Source organism: Podarcis pityusensis (genome assembly GCF_964106645.2).
Source record: "Podarcis pityusensis genome assembly, chromosome: 3".
In the NCBI taxonomy this organism is placed as follows: Eukaryota; Metazoa; Chordata; class Lepidosauria; order Squamata; family Lacertidae; genus Podarcis; species Podarcis pityusensis.
In genome coordinates this window covers 59251781-59277587 of record NC_138026.1, presented here as the reverse complement: position 1 = coordinate 59277587, position 25807 = coordinate 59251781, and the positions used below count along the sequence as shown (strand labels likewise).

The following is a 25807-nucleotide window of genomic DNA, read 5'->3' as shown; positions in this document are numbered from 1 at the left end:
TGCAGCTTAATTGAAGAGGTAGGAATGACGAGCGGGACCTTATCTGGGACTTAGATGAGAGGGAACAGGCCAAATCTGTGGGAAAAACAGTGGACAGTTAGAGGAACATTATTATGGGCAGGACATGTATAGGCAATCAGTGACCCTGCTGTTAAGATTAAACAGGCAAGTGAGTAATGAGCATGGAGGTCTGTACATCACATGGCATTTGACAGCCAGCAACATTGCTGTTGCTGAAGACACATGTGCCTTGCTGACCACACCTTCAGTTACACTGTTCATTAGAAAGAACTGGATTATATAAGGCATTGACTGACTTCAGACTTCCCAGCTGAAGAGAAACTCTGGAAGTTAAGGCGGTGGGCAACAGCAGGTAATCCTTACTGTACTTTGTTCTATTTCAACCCAGCTACAAGAAATTGAATTTTTATTTTCATGTATATGATCCAAGTCTTTATACTAAATACACGTACATTTCAGTTACTTTTTTAAAAAAAGTTTCAGATAAACTACTGAACTACTTTGTCTTAATTCCGGCTTTAAAGAATGTAACAAATTCAAATCATCCAGACTAATTGTTGGAGACTTCCAAAAACACAAAGACACACACACACACCCCTTAGAAATTTACTTCAGTACTGTCCTTTATCCTGGTTTATTTGCTTTGTAAAAGAGAAGCTTGATATTTAAACTGTGATACTAGACCATAAAAATCAATAAATGTTGACTATTTGTTTTTAATCTTTTGGTTGTGAGATTTTCAGTCCTGTAATTCTGTTTATATTTCTGCAGTAACTGGAAATGAAGAAACACCCTTTTTTAAAAACCTGAAACTTATTTTTTTGGAAATTGTGAGAAATAAAGTTCCCACCACCACCATTACATAAACATTTATTTTGTTCTCCTCTTCATCTACATAACCAATTTTTCATTTTTAAAAACAGATTTATAAAAATACAAAATAGAATCATAACCAAGCAAAGATTGAAGATTTTAAAAATACACTGTTGTGCACACAGTGCAATATTCCCATATGCACATACAGTATTCTAAACAAAAATGTAGATTTACTGAAGTTGCCCAAATCACCCTTTTCCAACACTGAGCCATGCTGTCACTTACTCGGGGGTAAGTCCCATTGAAAGTACGAGGACTTTCCTCTGAGTGAACAAACAGAAGATAAAACTGTAAATTATGTAACAAGTCAATTTTTAAGTTCACCCTAACAACCCTGTTTCCTGTATAGACTTATGACTTCTAGGAGAAGGTGGCCGGGTCAACCCTGCTAGATGGGCAGGGTTTAAACAATAAAATTATTATTATTATCAGAGGTGAGACAAAGGGAACATGCTCTTCTAATGTCTGTATCTATAGCTATCTGACTATCTACCTCTCTACTGGGAGGGGGGCATATTTAGGATACCCCAGAAATGCACTTTGTCCCTTTGGAGAGTTGTTGTTGCATTTTTTAAATTTACAATGTTTTATGCAACATTTTAAAGTCTTCTCAGTATTGAAATATTGCCCCACCACCACATTAGTCCTGTAAACCCTGAAGAATGCTGTGATCGCTGTTACAGAGCAAGCATGTGGTTGCACCTCTAGAATGGGTGCAGCCAAAAACAAAATCCTCCTACACCAGGCATCCTTATGATCATAATAATGTGTCATGGCATTCAGGCGAAACAAAAAACAAACAAAACAGAACTAGTGAGCACTCACAGTTGAAGTCCCCATCTAAAACCTCCTAATTTCACATTAATTTCCCTGTAACACTTCACTGTACTTAAATCAGGGTGATTTAAAAATGAGAAGGTGGATTTTGTCCATTCTTTGTCCACTTAAAAGTGGAAAGGGGATTTTAGTCTGCTTTCGTGATCATGAATACAGTATAGAACTAGAGGAGGAGGCTATTACAGATTAATGAATCAACAGGAAAAGGATGTGATTTTGTGTATGTATGAAACTAGTGGGGTTACACCAGTTTGACTGATCACCTAGTTTTGTAATAATATTCTTTGAGCTAGACAGACTGTCTCCTAAGGATTCTTTGCACAAATATTACACTGTGCTTCATAATTACCAGACAAAGTTCAAGGTTTTAGTATCAACAAATAATGCCCTATTAGAGACAAGGGAGAAATTTGATTCAGTTCACATTTAATGGTGAACCTACTAAATTCACCTTCCAAAATGATTTTTTAAAAAATACAGCCATCTTTCTACATTTGCACTTCTCCAAATTCTGTAGTACATTCTCCAGCCATGTAACATGAATAAAAGTAGGGCTATAAAAATGCAGATATTAGTGAAAATAGCATACAGAGGTGCACTTAGTTAGGGGAAATTGTTTTGCAAAAATGTATATATGGCACTCAAATGCTGTTGAATATTCATGAGAACATCACAAGAAAAAAATCACAAACCAATGTGGAAATATGGAAAACTGAACTTAAAGATCAGGAAAATGAAAGAAACTGAAATGGAGATAGCTCCTTTAGAGCTAGGCACCAGGTAACTTGAAAGACTGACTTTCCCCTTATATACCTAGTAGGTCACTGCTGCTGTCTTCAGGAGAGTATCTACTCCAAGTCCCTTAAATATTACTATTTATATTTTTCAGAGACAGTTGGAAGGCATTTTTGTTTCAACCAGCTTTTCCAGCTGGGTAAAAAGATGTTTATTCTGTATTTCAAAGTGTCATCTTTTGTGCCTTAAAAAAGGAGAGAGAGCCAATGTTAGTTGTTTGCTTGGTGTGTTTGTAAATCACCTTGAGACTCACGTGGGAGGTGATTCATAAATTAATGAACTCGGTCATATAATAAAATAAGTAGCTAAGTATTTATGCCCACCCTCCCCCGATACAGAAGAAAGATTGCCAGAGCCAAAACAGCTGAGAGGGGCAGAGAGAAGTGGTGGAGAAGAATGAGCTCTGCTGTGGAAGCTGCCCCAGCCCCGCTTTGCTTTAAGATCAATGGCTCCTGCTACCGAACCCTCCATCCCTTTGGGGTCCAGCTAACCATCTACGTGGTCTGTGCCCTGGGCATGCTACTTACAGTCCTGGGGAACCTGCTGGTGATTATTTCCATCTTCCACTTCAAAATCCTTCACACCCCCACCAATTTCTTGCTGCTCTCCCTGGCGCTGGCAGACCTCCTGCTAGGCTTAACAGTCCTTCCCTTCAGCACAATCCGCTCGGTGGAGAGCTGCTGGTACTTCGGGGATGCCTTCTGCCGTTTCCACACCTTCCTGGACACTGTCTTCTGCTTGGCCTCCATTTTCCACCTCTGCTTTATCTCCATCGACCGCCACTGTGCCATCTGCGACCCTCTGCGCTACACCACCAAGTTCACCGTGAGGGTCGCTGGCATCTACGTCATGGTCGGGTGGGGAGTCCCTGTGCTTTACACGTCCATCTTCCTCTATAGCAAAAGAGTTGAGGAAAGTTTAGGCCAGTTCTTGCAGGACATGCCTTGCGTTGGGAGCTGCCAGCTGCTGTTCAACAAACTCTGGGGCTGGATAAACTTCCCGCTCTTCTTCTTCCCCTGCCTCATCATGGTAGGGCTGTATGTCAAGATATTTATCGTGGCAACCAGGCAAGCCAAGCAGATAAACAGTGTCAATCAGAGAGCCGGGTCCATGCGTCGGTCAGGAGCGACAAGGCGAGAAATGAAGGCAGCGAAAACACTGGGAATCGCTGTTGGCATCTACCTCTTATGCTGGTTGCCATTTACAGTGGACACGATGGTAGACAGCCTTCTCGATTTCATTACCCCACCTGTTGTGTTTGATGTTCTCATTTGGTTTGCTTACTTTAATTCAGCCTGCAACCCTTTGATTTATGTGTTTTCCTACCACTGGTTCAGGAAAGCTGTAAAGCTTGTTTTATCCCGTCAGATCTTCTATACAAGAACGTCTACTGTGGACTTGTACCAGGAGGAATAACCCAAAGGCAACAGAGGTGCTAACTTACTACATGGCTGGATACCACCCAAAGATGGAGGGGTCAGGAGATCTGGGGCCTAGCACAAAAGGCTTGGGATTCAGATCTCCTGGACCATCCCATGGACCAATGCCCATGGCTGAAGTAATTTTGGTCACAACCACACCATACATTTAAACAACTCTTATGCTGCTTTAAACATCATGGCTTCCCCAAAAGGATTTTGCAAACATTAGTTTGTAAAGGTTGTTGACCCCACAGAACTACAATTCCCAGCACGCTTAACAAACTACAGCCCACAGGATTCTCCATGACTGCTAAATTGGTATAAGAGTGTTGTAAACGTATGGTGGCCATAGAGTGAGAAAAATGTGAAATTAAACGAAACCCTGTAAGCAAAAGATATGGCGAGGAAAGGGACTCATTTATTGCTTTATTAATACAGTATGTATGTATGTATGTATGTATGTATGTATGTATTACCATAAGAGTAATTCATTTTAGTAATGGATTGAAGTGCTACCAAATGAAGAGAAAGTTACCTGAACACAGTAGCAGTTAATAGTACAGAAGCCGAAATAGGACTGAAAGCCCAAATGGATTTAATCAGTACAGTAATCACCTTGATTTTTGGCTGATCATTCAGTAGAAGCCTACTTTCAGGGTACGTTTTATTCAGTTTGCTCTTTGAAACGATATTGGTGCATTATTGTAACAAAGAATGATGAATAAAATATAAAACTGATTTCAATTGTAAAAGTTTGCTTTCTTTTTAAGTCACCTCACACTTTTGTCAATATTTGTCAATATTTCTCAAGTTGTTGACAATATTTGGGAAATATGCAAATATATTTAATGGTCAATCGATCGATCAATCAAGATGATTAATGGACTAAAATTCTTTGCCTGGCTGAGAATATTTCTTGCAACAAGCGCTTTCTATCTTCTCTTTCCCTCCCCTCCTCTCTTTTGGAAGGTTTTGCTCCAGCAGGATGCATCAGCAGTTTCTTCTGTGAATGATGACATCTGTGATTTTTCCACAAAGCCTCTCAATAATTATCACAACTTATTTCATAAGAACGATTATTTCCATTTTTATTTGATTGCTCTTCTGTTTGCATATATTGAGCAAATGTGACTCTCTTTGTGGAAATAGATTGTCCTCTGGCCTTCTGATCTGAAGAAATATTTAAATAGCAGAAGCATATTTTCAGCTTCAGCTATAATTATAGCAGCAGCCAAATCTGCCCACCTATCTCCTGGCAGCCCTGCTCTCCTGGGCCCTTGCCTTGCCTTGACTGACCTTGGGGAGGGGAGAATGGAAACCAGCTGTGGACACTTTGAAACACGTGGCCCATAGACCGTAACGGGTGCGGGGTTGCACTCAAGTTTTCAGTAGTATGTTTCTGAGCACAATTCAAAGGGTTGGTGCTGACCTTTAAAGCCCTAAACGGCCTCGACCCAGTATACCTGAAGGAGCGTCTCCATCCCCATTGTTTGGCCCGGACACTGAGGTACAGCGCCGAGGGCCTTCTGGCGGTTCCCTCACTGCGAGAAACGAAGTTACAGGGAACCAGGCAGAGGGCCTTCTCGGTGGTGGTGCCTGCCCTGTGGAATGCCCTCCCATCAGATGACAAGGAAATAAACAACTATCTGACTTTTAGAAGACATCTGAAGGCAGCCCTGTTTAGGGAAGTTTTTAATGTTTGATGTTTTATCGTGTTTTTAATATTCTGTTGGGAGCTGCCCAGAGTGACTGGGGAAACCCAGCCAGATAGGTGGGGTATTAATAATAATGATGATGATGATGATGATGATGATGATAATAATAGGTTTGGAGTTTGAGGTTTGTTTGTTTGTTTGTTTATTAACTTTCCTTCCAACTCCCTTCTCTATCTTGGGTTGTTCTTTCCCCTGCTTCTGCTCCCTCATCTCTTTTTCTCCTCTACCTTCCCTGCTTTCCATGCTGCTTGTTTTTGAAGGCATGGAGGTTATAGTAGATGGTCTAATGGGTGGCTGGTTAGGATTTTTAAGTGATCAGTTAGGATTTTTTAAATGTTATATCCAGTGCTATTTTTCTAAAAAAAAAAAAAATGTTTAGGGGTACTCTCATTTTGACTCAACAAAATCACCATTTTATAGTTCAAATTGGGAAAAATACATACAATAAATGGACAAAAGTACAAAGAACATGCATTACCTCCACACATTCCACACTGCTTCACACACAGGCGATTCACCGTGCTATAGAAGAAATTATTTTTTTAAAAAATATTAGTTTCTTCTTCTGTTAGATTCACAAAATGTTTAGGGGTATGCATATACCTACATTCCCCCAGAAAAAAGCACTGATTATAGCTTCCCAATAGGTTAAAATGTTAGCAGATTTAAAAGTAAATTCAGCAGTATAAGTTATGTTGAGATGAAGTGAGATAGAGGGGATATGGATTGACTAGAATATGCAGTAGTAATAGAGTTTTGGAGGAAACCATGGAAGGCGGGAAGGGAAGTCAAGGTTTAATGCATTGTTAATGTGGAAGAAGAAGAAGAAGAAGAGTTTGGATTTGATATCCCGCCTTTCACTCCCTTTAAGGAGTCTCAAAGTGGCTAACAATCTCCTTTCCCTTCCTCCCCCACAACAAACACTTTGTGAGGTGAGTGGGGCTGAGAGACTTCAAAGAAGTGTGACTAGCCCAAGGTCACCCAGCAGCTGCATGTGGAGGAGCGGGGAATCGAACCCGGTTCCCCAGATTACGAGACTACCGCTCGTAACCACTACACCACACTGGCTGGAGAAATTGTAGTGATGAAAATTATAAATAAAATTTACCTTAAAAAAAGAAATAAGAATACATCTTTCCATGTTGGTTTATAACCTCTGATTTTAAACTTCTTTATGCGTTTTTATTATATATTTTTATTTTATAGTGGTATATAAATATTTTTATAAATAAATAAATAAATAAATAAATAAATAAATAAATAAGCAAGCTTGGCTCTTGGGAGTCCTCAGCCAGGGCCCTCAGAAGCCCTACAACGTGCCATTTTGTGTGGTTTTATTTTTGGTCCAACTAGACTGTATCCTTGAACTGTGGTTCCTCTTCCTTGCCAGGCTGAAGAGATGTGTGCGTGTGCGTCTGCATATAGAAATCTCTGATCTTTGTGTGGCTGGAGTGTAGCCTACTATACAAAAGAAAAAGTCCTATCTGTTGCTTCATCCCTGTGCAACTCACTTTGCAAATGTTTAACCTACCGGTAAAAGAATAAACCCACAAACTAAAAGACATACCGGTAATATGTGCATTGAAGTTGAAAACAAATAGAATATGTGACCAGATGCTTATATACCTAGCTATGAAAGGAGCCTTATACTATGTTTGGATCCATGATATTTGGCTCCCACATGTGGCTGATTCAGAAGTTGCACATGATATGTGCTTTTATACCACCTGCAATGTGGTGCCAACTGCCCCTGTATAGACTCACTTAGATCATCTGGGGAAATTCTATTCATGGTACTGCAACCTTCAGAATACCATACAGTGGTGACCTCAAAGCAGGCATTTCCTGCTTATGCCCCTGTGCTATGAAATGCACTTTCATCTGCCATATGAAGCAGAAACCATCAGTTGCTTCAGATGTCTTGTAAAGAGATACCTTTTTGTCCAGGCTTTCCCTGACCCATAAAATTGGGTCCTGTTTTTAATTCATTTGAATTCCCTGAATTCTTGTCTTTATTTGTTGTATATGCTTTCATACTACTGTTTTACTGATTGAACACTGGTTAGAGATGTTAAAATATTAAGGGCAGTTATTTATTTTTTTATTACTTAGTCAGCGTTTTATGGGCAATTGGTTTGAAAATTGAAGACAGGAGAGAAACCTACCAAGTTGCAGCAAAATAGGTCCAGAGGGTTTTGTGGTAGGTCAATTTAAAGTTGATTTTGGAGTGAGAAAAACAGTGAGCCCCTCCGGATTGGTGGTTTTTTTTTGCAGGTGTATCCTGAAACGTGTTCTTGATACAATAGTATATTAAAAAGTAAAGGGACCCCTGACCATTAGGTCCAGTCGTGGACAACTCTGGGGTTGCGGCGCTTATCTCGCTTTATTGGCCGAGGGAGCCAGCGTACAGCTTCCAGGTCATGTGGCCAGCATGACTAAGCCGCTTCTGGCGAAGCAGAGCAGCACACGGAAACACTGTTTACCTTCCCGCCAGAGCGGTACCTATTTATCTACTTGCACTTTGACGTGCTTTCGAACTGCTAGGTTGGCAGGAGCAGGGACCGAGCAACGGGAGCTCAAACCGTCGTGGGGATCTGAACCACCAACCTTCTGATTGGCAAGCCCTAGGCTCTGTGGTTTAACCCACAATGCCACCCGCATCCCTTACAATTGCATATTAGTGGTGGATTTATTTTTACTTTAGTTTATTCTGCAGTGCTCCCCCAAGGCTTCCACAATCTTCCTGCCCAGAAGGGCAGCAGAAGTGGGAGGCGATGGGAGGAGGACCCAATCATTTGTGGTATAAAAGAAATACTGCTTTAAGCAGGAAGTTATGGAATTTGCACTGATTGGAAATGAATCAGTGTGACTGCCCTAAAGCGTCTGCAGGTGCAAACAGTATTGAAAGTAGGATTACGTATGACTGTCCCGATAGCGTCATGAGCAGAAATAATCCCTAAAAAGGACATCTGGCGGGATCCTAAAAAGAATTTGCTTTCTGGGTAAAACTCATTTCCTCTCTTTACAAACTAGACTTGTGAAGGATCTTCTCCACCCTGGCATCTTCCTTAGAGGCATTCAGTTTTGCTCTTGCAATGCTAGTCCCTATCCCAAAGCACTGGGATTGGAGAACACTGCTTAAATCATCCTCTCTTGATTACAAGCTAGACCCATCAGTCATAAAGGACCACTTCATCTGTACCTGATCCCCACTCTGTTATTTGCTCCGCCTTCCTCCATCATCAAACTCTGGTATTATGTCATGATGGCAAACTTAGGTATTGTGAGAGCCAGTGTGGTGTAGTGGTTAAGAGCTGTGGACTCGTAATCTGGGGAACCAGGTTCGCGTCTCCGCTCCTCCACATGCAGCTGCTGGGTGACCTTGGGCCAGCCACACTTCTTTGAAGTCTCTCAGCCCCACTCACCTCACAGAGTGTTTGTTGTGGGGGAGGAAGGGAAAGGAGAATGTTAGCCGCTTTGAGACTCCTTCGGGTAGTGATAAAGCGGGATATCAAATCCAAACTCTTCTTCTTCTTCTTCTTGTGATGTCTGGATTCCCAATGTGCCACAGAGGGTTTCAGAGGTCCCTGCTTCCTCATGCCCATCTAGCAGAGGCCCTGTTTCGCCTGAGGCCATACCCTCCAACATGTTGAGTCCCAAAACTGGGATACACGTTTTCCCATCCGTGCTCTTGTATGAATCACATGGCCTATGCAAGATCACAGAGCCTAAAAGAAGCACTTTTGGGGTGCCATGCTCTCACAGTGCCCAAAAATGTGTGTTTGGGGGCACTGCACAAGATCATGCCCCCCAAAGGTGCTTTTAGAGGGCCGAGATTTTGACTGGAAATTGTGAGAGATAATGGCACCCAAAATGGCCGCCATGTTCTCACAGGAAAAAATGGGATGTCTCCTTTTTCCCCCCAGGACACTTGTGTGGTATGTGAGGCATCTCACTTTGGCTTGGGATGTGTCTAAATCTGTGGCCGGTGGCAGAAGTCAGTGAGGCTGTCGGTATTCGGCAAGAGAGTCTGGCAATGCTGGACATAGCTCCTGAAAACCACAAGCAGGTAGCTAATATTTATCACAAAGCAAGACAACTATTATATTATACCTTGGACACTTGTTGTTTTTTTTTTTTTTAGGATTGAGACTCCAACTACACCTCTCGTTCATCTTGGAGTGGGGCTCTACTTCTTCCAAGCCTTACTGTCAATCCCAGGATATGGTCTGAGTTCACATGATGCAACTTGCTGAAGACTAGGCTAAAACTAGGTCTGATCAGGGTTTGGATGGGGGAACACCAAGAACCCCATTTATACTGTGAGCTCTGTGATAAATTTAGTGACTAAATGAAATGCCAGGATCCTTACTAGACTCTCTTCCTTCAAATGGTCACCCCTATATTTCAAAATAATTGGTACAACCTTGTTTTCATGATTTCCTCATGCTTAGTAGGAAATGTTATTAAAATTGCCCTTCAAAACGAAGTACTGAAATATGGATTACATATGACTGTGGAATTAACTAGAAGGGTACAGTATTCATCTTGTCATTGAAATAATATAAAGCAAGTAGAAATAAGAATTGTGGTCTTCAGCAAATTGGTGAGAAATGTTATTAATATGCTGATTAGCATAGATGTATGATTATATGGTTGTAACCTGCCCAGGGCCACTGTGATGAACAGTGAGCAAAATAATAATAATAAATAAACATAAAATTTTATTTTTTTTAAAAAAGATGCAACAATTTATGTTAACCCCAATTTACACCATAATAAGGTGATTCAAAGGTACACTATACACCTGCCTACATCTCCCTTCTCTACTTCGATTCTTCTTATGGTTCAGTGCAGCAGCAATGGCAAAGCTGCTCTCAGAAGTCTGTTGTGATGCTGTCGCTTGCATCACCACATGTGGTGGTCAAGCAAACTGCAGCATGACAACACCCTTATCTTCTTATTATATGTATTACTTGGCACTGCCCTCGGTGTGCACCATCAGTTTTTTGTTGAATATTTATTATAGTATATATTCGGCTCCACAGTGTATGCATGGCACTCCACAGAGTACCAGAGAGCAGGCCCCTGCCCCAGGGAGCTTACAATACAAAATTCCACACAGAAAACTGCATACAGAAAATCAAATGTAGAATATCAATTATACACTAAAAATAATACAGTTAAAGTGGCAGTTTAATCATACAAGATGAGCAGTGAACAATAAATAATTAATTCTGAAAAGCTTTGGGTATTTTATTTTATTTTTTATTGTATGAGTGCATCTGAAAGAATGGGTATCAAGAGCATTCATCTTTTCTAATGGTAAAAAATTTACATTAAAGGGGCCACAGCACAAGAAGTCAAGGTGTATAGTAGAAACTCTGGGCACGCCCCCCCCCCCCGGCCTTTCTGCCAGGGAATTTAGTGACAGTTGCTGTTTTACATGCTTAGATGCAGGCTGATGCAAAAGCAAACAAGCAGACAGATCAGTTTACTTATTTAAAAGCATTTATAAACTTCCATTTTAAAAAATCTCTGTGTTGTGTGCAACACACAATCGAAACAAAAATGCAGCCCGAAACCGATCAGACAGCAGTATAAAAACATGTAAAAGCAAATAAAACAAAACCCCAGGGGATTCCAGCCCATCAAACAGAGTCCAATCTTACGGGGCCAGGGCAAAAAGAGAAGTCTTTTCCAAGACGTAAATTACAAGAAGACACGGAGCTAAACACCAGCATCTCCATATACTTGCTGGGTGTTAATTTAAAAACAACAACAACAACAAAAACCTAGATGTTCCACACAGAAAACTGAGGCTGCACATTTCATAAAGCGAAAAGGGGGCGGAGCCTGGCGGCCTCGCCCCGCCCCTTCCCGGGAGCCGCTCCGTCTGCTGCAGCAACGGGGCGGGGCTCCCGGGGCGGGGCCGCCTCCCGCGGGTCAGCTGAGCGGGCAGGGCGACCAAGTCCGGGAGCGGGGCAAGGCAGGCTGCCCTCTTCGCCCCGCGGGGACGCGCCGACAGGCCACACAAGAGGCGGGTAAGGAGCGCCGGGAGTCCCCGGGCTGGGGGGGCGCGCGTCGAAGGGCGTCTCTTGCTCGCTCGCTCGCTCGCTGCAGCCGCTCGGCTTGCGTGACGGGGCTCAGGTGGGCGCCGCCCTGTCGCAGAGCAGCTGCCCTCCCCTTAGCTCGGACGGGAAGGGGCGCCCCGTCGAACTCGGGCGGCCAGGCGGCTTCATAGTGGAGCGGGCGAGCGGAGGGCTGGCTGGCTGGGCTGGCTGGCTGGCAGTTCCGCATTCCTATAGCCCCTCGCCTTCCCCGCCCCGCGGCTCAGCCTTCCCCGCCTCGGAGGACGGCTCTCTCCGCACGACGGCCTTCCTTCTCCGGCCGTCTGCCTGCCTGCCTCCGCGGCTCCTCGGGAGTCTCCGCCAACCCGGTCGAGCCGCTCGCCTTGTTTTTCCGGAACTGATTTTCCCTGCTTTCGGGAAGTCATTATGTGGGCGGGGGAAGAGGAAGGGCTGCCCCCCCCCGAGATACGTGTGTGTGTGTGACACACGCGTGTGCGTGGGAATGAGCTCGCTCTGCGTGTGCGCGCGCTCCAGGCGCTGATGGGCAAGAGAAACCAGCGTTCTTTTCTGGCTCCCTGGAGCTGCTCCTCCTCCTCCCTCCTCTGGCTGGAGGAGCCCATCATGTGATAGCGATAAGGAATCACAGGGTTTCTTTCAATGGGGGCCTTCGGAGAGATAGTATTAGGCACGCACCGATGTGTGGATGGGCATGTTGCGGACACCCGAGGCCGCGTAATGCGTGGCAGTTCCTGCGGCGACACATTTCCTGGAGTAGACCTGCTAAGGAAGCCACATAGGCTTTAAACAGCAGCTCTTAATGCTTCTCTGGCAGCAATCTCTTGCGATTTGGAGGAATATAGTTCAGGGCTGTATACGCACAATACATTTAACGCCCATGGCTTCCCTTAAAGAATCCTTTGGAACTTTAGTTTTCCTCTATGGAGCTACAAGTCCCAGCAGCCTTAAACGGCAGTTCCCATGATTCTTTGGAAGAAGGCGTGTGCTTTAAATATATGTTGTGTACTCTGCCCAGGCAGTTGCTCCTGCTTTTTTCTGGCTTCCTGTCCCTGCCTTCTGCCTTATCCCTCGCCAGTGGGCAGCAGCGACTGCTGCATGTCACTGAAGATGCAGTACTGGGTGGAGAGATGAAAGGGATGAAGGGCTAAATGAAAATACCATTCTTGTGGTTAACCATGCCTATTGAATGCAATATCAGCTGTGCATCTCTCCCCCCCCCCCGCCCGCCCCTCTGCTGTAGGAGACAAGTGGCAGGGTGGGGAGGGTTTTAGTGAGTAAAGGATGGATGGCAGAAAGTTAGCCAGTCCCTTCTCCTCTTGTTCCTCTGTTCAAACTTGCAGCATCCTGAAGCTGCTTTTGTTTTAATAAGACAAAATACACTGGGGTGGAGAATTTCCTCTGGAGGCTTCCTCATTTTATGAAGATGTGGTGAGAAGTGTTTGAAGCTGTGGCGTGAGTTCTTGCAGTTTTTGAATGCTTGCAGAAGGGTAGTGACAAGTTGCTTGAAAAACTGGTATGCATCAAACTGCCACTGTCAATGCAGTCTCCCTTCCTAATAAATAATACAGGGTGGTTTTTAAATCGTTTATGGATTGAAACTAAATCTCATTTGGGAACTATGAAGCCAAATGTTGGAAGAGTCAGGACAGATAACTACTTATTCATTCTGTACATAGTCAAACTATGGAACTCTCTCCTATCACTGGTCAGTGATGGCCACCAACATAAAGGTAAAGGGACCCCTGACCATTAGGTCCAGTCGTGGCCGACTCTGGGGTTGCAGCACGCATCTCGCTTTATTGGCCGAGGGAGTTGGTGTACAGCTTCCGGGTCATGTGGCCAGCATGACTAAGCCGCTTCTGGAGAACCAGAGCAGCGCACGGAAACGCCGTTTACCTTCCTGCCAGAGCGGTACCTTTTTATCTACTTGCACTTTGACGTGCTTTCGAACTGCTAGGTTGGCAGGAGCAGGCACCAAGCAACGGGAGCTCACCCCGTTGTGGGGATTCGAACCGCCAACCTTCTGATCGGCAAATCCTAGGCTTTGTAGTTTAACCCACAGCGCCACCCTCATCCCCTTGGCCACCAACATAGATGGCTTTAAAAGAGGATTTGACAAATTCACGGGGGAGGGGGCTATCAATGGCTCTTAGCCATGATGGCTGTGTTCTGCCTCCACAGTTTGTGGCAGCAGTGTTTCTGAATACCAGTTGTTGGAAACCACAGGAAGGGAGAGTGTCATTGTGCTTGAATTCTGCTTGCGGGTTTCCCAGAGACATCTGGCCAGCCACTGTGAGAGCATGATGCTGGACTAGATGGGCCTTTGGCCTGATCCAGCAGGCTCTTCTTGTGTTCTTTAACTACTTAGCAAGTAACCTCACAGAATCAGTTGGAAGGGACCAGGAGGACCACTGAGTCCAGCCCCCTACAATGCAGGAATATTTCACCCAACGTAGGGGTCGACCCACAACCCTGAGATTAGGTCTCATGCTCTACTGACTGAGCTATCCTTGTTATCTCAAGAATGTAAAACAGATGAGGTATTGCTGACCGTGAGTCTATATCTTCAGTAGGGTCTGAAACAACAAATGTTATAATTCAGTTAAAGACACTTCTTTTTCTTAAAGAAGGACAAAAGAAGGATGAAAATTGCCTATGTAACACTCTTATGTCTTCCAAGGTATCTTGTGAATGATCTTAAAACTTGGATTGCATACATCTATAAAACATCCCAGGATCTGTCTAGTATGATGAACTGTTCTAAAATAAAACTGGGCTTGTTGTACTTTTGGATTGAACTGATGGTGTGAACATCTTTGAGAAAGCCTTTTAAGTGGCTGAGTTTACCAATCTATTATTTTTCTTAGACTGCAGTTATATGAAAGAAAGAGCCTAAATCTAGTACTGCAACTATTTAATTGCTTTTAAATTCTCTGGCTCCTTGGAAGTCATCTTTGAAAGTCCTATCAATTATGCTTTGAATCTAGTGGGGTGTGTATCTTACCATTGATGGTACCTTACGGGTGCAGAGAATCCTGGGATGTTGTGCTCTGACCATGGGGTTCCCAGTAAGAGAGGCATTAACCACTGTGACCTTGTAGAGCATGGGTCGGCAAACTAAGGCCCGCAGGTTGGATCAGGCCCAATTGCCCTCTGGATCCGGCCCGCGGACGGTCCTGGAATCGCTGCTTGGATCGGCGTGATCGTTCGGGCTGCGCCATATTTATTTATTTATTGCAATTTTTTGGGTGCGCCATCCCCCCCCCCAAACACACACATACACTGCAGTGGCGCTGCCTCCCTCCCACCTCCCTCCTCCTGGCTTCTCCCTGCCATGCAGAGGAAGGGAGCTGGGCTTTGAGCAGCCAGCCAATCCGAAGCCTTGCCGCCCATGCGCTGGCATCTCCATCCATGGCCGCTCTGTGATGGCAGCATTGCGGGGCTTCAGCTGGAGCTTGGCACGCCTGGCGTCCAGGAAAGCTGGCCCAGAAAGGAGAGGCACCGCCACCAGTGCCGGCTCCCAACCGCAGGCAGAGCGGCAGAGGAGGTAGGAAAGCAGTGGGAGGGGAGGGGCTGGGGGAGAGAGAAAAGCCCCCCTCCATCGTGTGTGTGCGCATGCGTGCACGCAGTCCAGCCGATGACAAGGTCTGAGGGGTGGTGAACCGGCCCCCTCCTAAAAAAGGTTGCTGTCCCCTGTTGTAGAGGAATAACTGTCCCTACCCTCTATTCCAAGTGTGTTTCTGTAGGATGCTCCACCCTACTGCTTAGGGTTGCTAATCGCTACTACTTTTGCAAAACAATCTCAAAAGTTGGGCAACAGAGTATCTTAATCTCCCACACCCGCGTAGATATACTCCAGCAAGTTTCTTTTCACAGGATAGTTAGGTGCACCACCCAGTCATGCTAGTAACCATAAATCTCAGTGCAAGACTGTGGGACACTTCAGGCACCTTAAAGTCAAATTGAAGAGGAAGTACCACCAGGTGTGTGAGAGAGGTGATGTTGCAGTAAAAGGAACTGAAAGAGGAGTTAAAAATAGAATTGAGCTCTACATCTTGAAAGTTGTCCCATTGGAAACCATTGGTATTGCCCTGAACATGGTCCTAAGCCTGGACTCCTGCTGGACTGGGCTGCCTTTCCACAGGGATGGATTTAGGGCAGTGCAACCAGTTCTGCTACACTGGACACCAAGCCTAGGGGGTGCCACAGGGCGCTGCAACTATGATGTAGTGAACTGAGAAGAATGGAAGATACTGAATTTTGGCCTCACACAGGGAGTCGCTGAAATTTGAAAGACCACAGCCCACTTCTGCTCTCTGTACCTGGCTTGATGATTCCAGACTATTCCTGTTTGTCTCCTGATCTTCTTGGAATTCTTCCCAAGCTTGCTCTTCATTATCGTTACGTATTTGTACCTGCTTTTCAGCAACAAGTCCTCAAAGTGGTTTACGAATTACTGGTGGAGACCATTTTAGGCATGTCCAGTGGATGCCTGATTGCTGATGTGTGGGTCCTTTTGGATCCGGAAGAAGGCGGAATGGGGGCAGGCTGGAACAGGGCAGGGTTGGGCACGCACAAGGAGTGGGAATGGAACCCCTGCGCAAAATGGTGGTGGCCTATACAAGGTGGCTGACAGACGTGTTCTCAGTAAAATTGTTTATGATCTCAGCCAGGGTGGGTTTTTATGTATAGATCTTCTACCCTAGAGCAGATGATCACACTTCCATGCCCTATAATTCAGTGGCCCCTTTACACATTACAAGCAGTGTGGAGAGGTACTGTAGCTATCCTGCTTGCCTCAGGATCATGTAGTACATTGCTCTCATGTTTGAGCACTGATTGAGCACTGAAGCTTATGTGCACAAACCTCTACAGGAGCTTAAACCCTGCACTCTCAGCTCTCGCAGAAGCTAAGGCCCATAGATATCTACAAATATAGACTTTCCTCCTCATTGCATGGGAGAGTGCATACCTTTCATGCAAAAGATCCCAAATTAAGTCCCTAGCATCTCCACATAAAATCCTAGTTTGAAACCCTGGAAGACGCTCAGTGTAGACTGAGTTAGATGAACTAACAGTTTGATTCTTCGTAAGGCAGATTCCTGTGTCTCTACAGAAATAGCACCATTTCTGATCTACTATAGTCGTATCTTGGTTCACAAACGCTTTCCGAGTCAAACATTTTGCCTCCCAAACGCCAGAAACCTGGAAGTGAGTGTTCTGGTTTGTGAACATTCTTTGGAACCCGAGCATCCAGTGCGGCTTCTGAGGCTTCCAATTGGCTGCAAGAGCTTCCTGCAACCAACCGGAAGCTGTGCCTTGGTTTCCGAACGTTTTGGAAGTCAAACAGACTTCCAGAATGGATTCCGCTCGACTTCTGATGTACCACTGTACTTCCATGTGTTTTAAAGAGATTTGTGATTTGATGTACTCTCACGCCCTTTACAGCTAACGGGGAGTACATGTTTTTTGTGCCTGTGTATCAGTACCAGAATGCAACACAGCAATTTTTGCATGACCGTGTGGGCCACTTCGCACCTCCAGTCCTCCTGCTGCTGCACCGCCATGAGCTAAGCAGTGGTTTGGCTGCGTGTGTTGTCCAAATCCTAGACGTTCATGGTTTGTCTGCAGGAGACAAACCATAAGTTCAGGTTCGGACATCGCACTAAGCCAAACCATGGTTTAACTCATACCATCAGGAGGACCAGTTCAGGAGTGCAGCATCCATGATCTTCTCTGTGAAAACCTTCACTTGTGCACATTCATGCTAAGCCATGGTTTGGCTTACCATTACGTGCAAACCAGTTTTGTGCATGAGAAGCTGGTTTGGCAGTTAACTGTGTCCTTATCGTGGAGCTGTTTATATGAGAAAGTAATTGCTATTTCATGCAACGTAGCAGAGAGTAGTTTCGAAGTAACTGTCTTTTATATACTTTCATACAACGTAGCAAAAAGCTATTTCAAAATAACAGTTTGTGTTAAAACACTGGGATATCTTTATGTTGAGAGAACATTTAAATGTTGGTCAGGACTCAGGAGGCTTTGTGAGAATTCCTGGTGTAACAGTGGGAAAACGTGAGCAGAGGAAGTTCAGTCTTATTGTTATGATCTGCATTTATTTGTATGCTGCCTATGCTCTCATGACACAAAATCATAGAATTGTGAAAAAGTTACATAATTCACTAAGTTACAAAATATAACAAGTAGTTAAACAACAAGTTAATGAAAACATCTCATAAAATGTACTATGAAATTAAATTCCCTTATAATATGTTATAAGATCTAGCAATATTCCAATAACATTAAAAAAATAATAGCTCACCTCCAAAACGAATGTCCTGCTGTTCCTCCAAGGGACCTGGAAAACCATCCAAATGATTCTATGAACATGGTCTACAATCCAAACAGCTTGCACTGTCATCTGCTTAGCTTCACATAAGTTTTAGCCCTGCAACATCTGGAGGGCCACAATTCCCCATCCCTGACCTGTGTCTTCAGGCTATTCTCTCTCAAACTGTTCCTGCATCTAGAGCTTGTGTGCATCTCTGCACAGCTCCTATTACAAGATGGAGGTGGTAGTGTAGTGAAATAGATGGTCCATGGGGCTCCTCTCGCTGCTTACGCTGGCTCTTTCTGTAATGTCTGAGGCTGCTCATAAAATGAAAGGCATTGTCACCTTCATTGCTGTGCTTTAACAAAAAGTAATCCATTGCTCTTCAGGGCTTTGAAGGCAACCTCACTCCTCGCAAAGCCCTTGGTCCTAGATACAGGTGCCAGAACTTTTTGAGCTTTTTAAAGGGGATATCTCCCCTGAAAAAGCTTCTATTCTTACGCCGCCACTACCCACAGCCTCTGTAATGCCATGCTGCCATGCCATCAGGCTGAAATGCTAAAGAGGTGCTAGCACTCACCAAAGAGGTGCCAGAACCCAGTTCCAGTAAGTTCCGGCTGAAAAAAGCCCTGCCTAGAATTATATGGGGGAAAGAACTATACTGCCATGTGATTTGGGGATGGAGGAGCTGGCTAATGGGTGAGTGTTTATTGAAATCACATTTCAACCCAGGAGTGTGAGAAGATGCCCATTATTCCTCCTCCACACAGAGCTGATTCACAGCCCCTATTTTTACTCCCTTTTTTTCTTCATGGAGTTTAAAGGACAGAATATGCTTCCCACTTTTATTATTTTCACAACAATCCCATGAGATCAGCGAAGGATGGTTACTGCTCATAATTATCCAGCAAACTTCATGGCCAAACTTCCCCAGCTCAAGTTGATAATTTTATCCACTCATAGGGAATTAACACAATAGTCTATAGAGTGTCTGTCTTGATTCGTATAAGCTGCAAGCAAGTTTGTCTGGATGTGGAAACTGGCATTCTCTGTGTTGACATCCTTCCAAAGTCGCCTCTTTTCTTCTCTACTTCCCCTTATGTATCACCATTACTGGCCTACAGTGTAGTTATAAACAGAGTTAGCCAGATGTCTTAATTGTGCTATAAACCTCTTCTTTACTGCACTTTTGGATTTCCTTCCTAGCCTTTCAAAATCTAACTCACTCTGCAGATCATTCAAAGGAAATAGGAGGTACCATAGGAAGGGTGATTAAAAAGGGTGATTAAAGTTTTACTTGAACATTTGAGTTTTTATGATGCATTTCCCTATTATGTGTAACGTCTTAAAAAAGATATTCTCCTTATATTTTCAGGTGGCATTATTGGTGAATCTTTTGTTTATGACCTAGTGTGCATCGTCCCAATCGGCCATGGCGTACAATGCAGGCATCGCTGGGGACCCTAACCAGTTAGCACAACGCATCACTTCCAATATCCAGAAAATCACACAATGCAGTAAGTTCCTTAAAGCTATTCCTATTTACAAATGTTCCTGTCCCTATATCTTTTATTTTTGTCATGACAGGTTTAGGAGCTTTGGGTGGAATCCAGTGTTTTCCAAGCAGACTTCTGTTTCTCCCTCTCTTCCTCCTAGCCTCTGCCCAGAGGACCACCCAATACTTCGGACCAGATTTTGGGTGGAGGGGCGGTAGCATGGAGGAGACAGAGAAAGTCTCATAGTACAAGCAGTCATCTGTTCCACTGGCAGATAGGCACAGTATATTGCCCTTTATTGACGAGATCCTTAACATCTCAAAGGTTTGTGCCAATATTAGTTTTATGTCAGTTTTTAAAATTCTGGACTTTGTTAGCAAAACCTTCAGCAGTTCTGCAACTATACTTCAATATCTGGTTTCAGGACCTAGTCATGAATTACACACCTTAACTATCTTATCTGAAGTCTGTTGTGCATGTTCTGGGTGGTGAAGGATTGAATTCAGAATGGCCCAGTACTAGGAAAAGGCAGCACAGAATTGAATGGTGTGGAAAGGTGTGTCTAAAAACAATGTACCCAAATGGTCTTCAAAAATCCTCTGTAAATATTGCCTGCTATGAGAGTACTTTGGTCATAAGGCTATGTTTTGAAGAAAAACTGTTATTGCTGGTTTGCATAAATATGTTGGTAAGATTCCCCCCTCTGCCATATTAAACTGTTGTAGAAAAGAAGAAATTGGAAGAGAGTACTGTGGCACCTTAAAATACATCTTAATGTCACATAGATTTTCATGGACTGAAGTCCACTGGGCCAGATGAATGTGGAGGAAAATTCATCCCTTGGAGAATGGTGGTAGAGATCATCAGTGACGCACCATTTGCATGTACATATTGTACTTCTGTTGTTGTTGTTGTTGTTGTTGTTGTTGTTGTTGTTGTTGTTTGCTAAACAAGTTTAGCTTTGGGATGATCTTATCAATGCATACCAACTGATTATTCTTCAGCTGTGAGCAGGTGTCTTGAATCCTCATTAAATTCCATACTGTAATTATTGTTGTGACCTTGTTAAATATATGTGCAGCAAGCTCCAATGAAGCATGATGAAGAGGGCACTTTCTGGTTGCCGTGCCCTTGCTTCTCCTTTAAACGATTAGGAGCTGTATCTGCTGACTTATCTCTTCCTTTCTCCTCCCTTACTTTCATCAGGCATCCTTTGTACTGGGCCACTTATATTTACTCATACCGCTGTAAAAGATTCACAACGTCATAATCCTTGTCTTTCACAACACACAGCCTTCTGTAGAACTGTGTGTCGAGCCACACCTTCAGAAACAGTAGCTAGTAAAAGCCCTTCTATATGCGTTCAGATGTTCTTCCATCTGAAAATCCTTTCGATAAAAAGCTAGCATGCTGGGAAAAATGGTAGGCCTGAGGCTTTCTCCCTCACGTGCTAATTTTGGATAGGCAGAGTGTTATTGATGTGGGAAGCATTCAGTCTTCGCCACCAAGTCATGGTAAGAAATCTAATTCCAAAGAACAGTTTCAGACTCTTTCTGAATGTGTGGGTTGCCTCCTTCCCTTTCTCATATGCCTTTTCCTCAGGGGTGGGGAACCATTATATTTATCAAGGGCTTAATTATTTATTTGATTGATTGATTGATTGATTTATATATTGCCCTTCATCATAAGATCTCAGGGCGGTTCACAGAATAAAATGCCAGATAAAAACATGAATGTAAGGAAAACAAAACAGCAAAACAATACCCCCCCCTTATACTTATACTACTACTACTACTACTACTAATAATAATAATAATAATAATTTATTATTTATTATTTATACCCCGCCCCTCTGGCTGGGTTTCCCCAGCCACTCTGGGCAGCTCCCAACAGAATATTAAAAATACAATAAAACATCAGTCATTAAAAACTTCCCCGAACAGGGCTGCCTTCAGATGTCTTCTAAAAGTCAGATAGTTGTTTATTTCCTTGACATCTGATGGGAGGGCGTTCCACAGGGTGGGTGCCACTACTGAGAAGGCCCTCTGCCCTTCTCACAGAGACATTTAAAAGGCTGTAGAATATTAATCAGCCCAAGGCCTGGTTCAAGGGCAACATTTTTGCCTCTTCTGTAATGAAGACGCCAGGCGAGTCTCTCAGGGGAAAGGCATTCCACAAACAGGGAGCCACTACAGAGAACATCCATTCTCAGGATCTCACATGGAGGAGGCACATGAAGAGAGGCCTCAGAGTTCAGGACGGTTTATATGGGGAGAGGCTATATTCTCTCGGGGGTAATGTGCTACTGGGGGGGGTTGTATTATGGTGGGTGGGACCACCCGCTTTTCTTTTCCTGGCTCTCATTCTGCCACGCCACCTTCTCAGTGCTGCTGGGGAAGAGACATGAAGACAGCTTGAGGGCAATAGGTTTCCCACTCAGGCTTTGCTTAAATGACTAGTGGCTGCTGCTACATTTGTGTTCTCTCTGGCACATACAAGCTTCTTCTACCAGTTTGACTCATCTTGCTTTATGTGGCAATGCCCAGCCCCTTGGGAGGTTCCCCACTTGTGTGTGATGAAATGCTGAAAGGGAAGGGAAACCACATGGGAAAGAAAGACTCTTGTGCACTTATGGTTGGGCTGGCAGGGCAGATGCTGTAGAACTGGTAAAGATGAAAAAGAGAATTGAGCACTAAAAGAGCTAGGGGTGGGAGCATGATGCTGCTTGGAGCTGCTTCAGAACGTTGGCAATTGATGAAATGTGCATATTACTTCATTATAAGAACTGAAACAGCCGGTTAGAGGGTGCCCCAAGTTTTAAACACTGAGATGCTTAATACTAAAATAAAATCTTGAAATGGGAGCAGGCTTCAGAGGGGAGATCCCTGAGTTGGAAATGAAAGGGAGTGAAGAGCTTGTCATCCATTTCTTTCTCTGCAAAATTGGTAGAAAGCATGGAAATTGCAAAGCTCGCAGTGGGAGTACTTCTCTCAATAATTTCTCTTTGGGGTTGTCTCAGTTCATAGGGTCCTGTGCTGATCTAGAGACAGAATTGCCAAATAGTGCTTCTTCCTGATTTCCTACCCCTTTTCCGCTTCAGGACTCTGGTATCGCCAAAGTCCTTGAATTGAAAGACGGTGAATGAATGACTGCTAGAAAGTGGGAGGCTCCTTAAACTCTGTCAACATCACAATCTATTTAACCTTGGTAGCCTAATCTGTTAACTTCTGAAGCATTTTGGTTGGAGCTAAATTCACATTGGAATGCTGTGTGGGTCAAGGGAGGAGAAAATAAATTACTAGTACTAGGAATTTGCTGTCAGAAAAATCAGCCCACATGGATGATGTAATCACTGCTCTAGCACCCAGACTAGATTATTACGAAGGTTTTACCTTAATGACTAAACAAGACAAACAAGTTATAATGGTGTAACTTGTTTCTCTTTAATTGGACAATTGCTTTGTGCAGGTGATACGTCAGGCCTATGCGATGTGTAAGGAGTTCATTATAATGCAAGTTTTATTTTCAGGTAGCGAATGCAAAGTTCTTGTGCTTTGGGTATATAATTCAGTTCTTATTTAATGCAGTTCTTATTGAATGCATTTTGTATCATTAACCAGAACTAGAACTGCTTAGCTTTTGCAAATAGGCTGCATGATGTGCTATGAGGCTAAACCCTGGAGTTTCTGGTTGTAATTTAGCATAATAAACGCTCCAAATTATGAGGTAAAGGCGGACACTTTTTCTTTGAACCTGCTATGTTGATTGCAAAACTGGGGTGGTTATCTTATTTAAGGTGACTTTTGTGCAGTGATTTGAAAGAATAATAAAGCACCTACATTTGACTGTAGTCAAAAACTTCCTGTATACCATTTTTCTCCTCCCATTCCACCTAATGTAGGTTGAATCGTACAATAGAGCAGTGTCCTTCAATCTCAGGTCCCCAGATGTTGTTGGATTGTGACTTCCATCATCCATAACTATTAGCTACTAAGGTGACTGGGGATGATGGGAGTTGTAGTCCAACAACAGTTGAATTTATTTATATACTGAATCTATTTATTGAATTTATGTCTTGCCCTTCCTGTAGAAGAAGCCCACTCCCAAAGAATGCTGCAATAAAGGGCAATTCCTTCTCTAGCTGATTCCCGTTCACTTCACTGAAGATTCTTCTCTGTGGAGCTCGATTAAATTGTAAAAATAAATCTGAATTGTAGGACCATTTTCAGCCAGAAAATAATACATAAATCTGGTAGAACAGGAAAACCCTCTATGCAAGGAAGGGTTTGATAACTATCTCCTATGTCCTAGGTGACTGACAGACATATATGTGGGCAGCTGGGCTAGAGGGGGAAAATGTGGGTTAGTAACTCAGATAACTGATGGATATCTGCTTGTCTAGAGGGCACTTTTGCCTCCACCCGCCCCAAGTTGGCTTCAGCACTCTGTGCTAAACTGGTAGGAGGAAATACAGAAGGAAAGAAAAGAGAGCAGTTGGAATGGAGGAGGAACATGCTGAGAGAGGCTGTTGACGACTGCTCTCCATGGCTGAGATCAACAGGGACATAGTTGGGCCCTGTCAGAGAAAAAACATGTGCTTGCTGTTTAGAAGAAGTCTATGGTTTCAAATTGAAACTAGAAGGCACAGCCCCACTTTTGCAAGCTGTTGACATTTAGCGGAGGAGAAAGAGAAGGTCCAGAACCTGTTTGTACTAACATATATATTTATTTTTAATGAAATGAGGTCAAGAGAAAGGAAAATGCAAAACAAGTGCATTGGTAAGCCCTGCCACATGTGTGTAGTCATAAAGGCCTGCTCTTTATAGAGCACCGCTGAAAAACTTTAGCAACTTGTTGCACAATGCATCCTGCAGAGGGCAGTATTGGGTAACTTTTCTAAGCTAAACTTTGCAAGAATCCTAGGTGCTAAAATTCAAGCATAAAGAAAACGATAAGATGTAAGAACATGATAGCTCATTGGCTTTAAAATGATCTTTCCAATTAAACTTCGGTTGTCTAAAGTCTTAATTAACTTGGTCTGCCCTAACTAATTTTTAAGTTATGTTGTTGCTGTTTGATCAATTTAGGACATGAACAAAGAGAGTATTGTAGCTATGAAAGTACTGTAGAATTGTAGAGTTGGAAGGGACCCTGAGGATCATCTAGTCCAACCCCCTGCAATGCAGGAATATGCAGCTGTCCAAACGGGGATGGAACCTGCAACCTTGGCGTTATCAGCACCATGCTCTAACCAACTGAGCTATCCAGGCTGATCAGATGGAATCTCTTCCTTTTGGATTTACCTAGTATTTGATTATGAAAATGACTTGGTATTCCGTTTCAGTCCGTGAACTTGGTGTTTTGCGTTAACATGGTAGCGACCCTCTAGCATAGATGTGCAAGGGGTTACATAGGCAAGAGTTGATAGGATCATCTGCTCTATGTGGCGTTCAGGGCACTCACTCTGCATCCTGTGTGCTAAATGCAAGGGGTTCCCTGTAAGCCTTTAGCACCTACAATATACAGTGGTACCTCTGGTTAAGTACTTAATTCATTCCACAGGTCCGTTCTTAACCTGAAACTGTTCTTAACCTGAAGCACCACTTTAACTAATGGGGCTCCTGCTGCTGCCGCGCCGCCGGAGCATGATTTCTGTTCTCATCCTGAAGCAAAGTTCTTAATCTGAAGCACTATTTCTGGGTTAGCGGAGTCTGTAACCTGAAGCGTATGTAACCTGAAGCATATGTAACCTGAGGTACCACTGTAGAAGATCCACAGCGACAAACACTTTCCTGTTAGTGAATTAGGATGCTTTATGTCAGTTCAAGATGGCCAGCAGGTGGCATTTATTCATAACATGTGCAGGTGAGCTGTATCCCTATTCTAACCACATTTCTTTGTAACTAGGATTCATTCTGCACATCTCAAAGGGCTTTGCACTTGTGCCTTGTGGAACAGTAAATGGCTCCTAAAAGTCAGCGACTTTATGAATGGATATCATGGCCACTGAGTGCGTGATTTCCTCAGCCTGACTTCCAACTTGCTGTACTAATAATGGCTGAGACATGGGAAACGTAGGTTCAAATCCTGCTCAACTGTTCATATGCTGTATGGTTGAATGAGGGTAGTGAGATAGTACTGTTCTCAACTTTGGCTCCACATACTGAATGAGTGTGTGGCTCACAACCCATGGGCTCCACCCCTGACACCTGTATGTCTGGAACAT

At 43.6% G+C, this 25807-nt stretch overlaps 2 protein-coding genes across 3 annotated transcripts in view; both read left to right on the top strand.

Moving 5' to 3' along the window:
• Positions 1-2925: 2925 nt before the first annotated feature.
• On the top strand, positions 2926-3945 carry LOC308472746 (trace amine-associated receptor 5-like; the record flags this gene model as incomplete). The annotated part of the gene is made up of 1 exon (XM_080997837.1): positions 2926-3945. The coding sequence occupies one exon, from the start codon at positions 2926-2928 to the stop codon at positions 3943-3945; it is 1020 nt and encodes a 339-aa protein (XP_080853963.1).
• Positions 3946-11563: 7618 nt separating this feature from the next.
• STX7 (syntaxin 7) overlaps positions 11564-25807 on the top strand; it is a 28413-nt gene continuing 14169 nt past the window's right edge. The window contains exons 1-2 of one of the 2 annotated variants that reach the window (XM_080999759.1): positions 11564-11709; positions 19461-19602. In XM_080999759.1, the coding sequence (XP_080855885.1) occupies positions 19518-19602 (85 nt within the window). In that variant the 5' untranslated portion in view covers positions 11564-11709; positions 19461-19517. The remainder of the gene's footprint in view (positions 11710-19460; positions 19603-25807) is intronic. The other variant, XM_080999760.1, reaches the window with a different exon arrangement.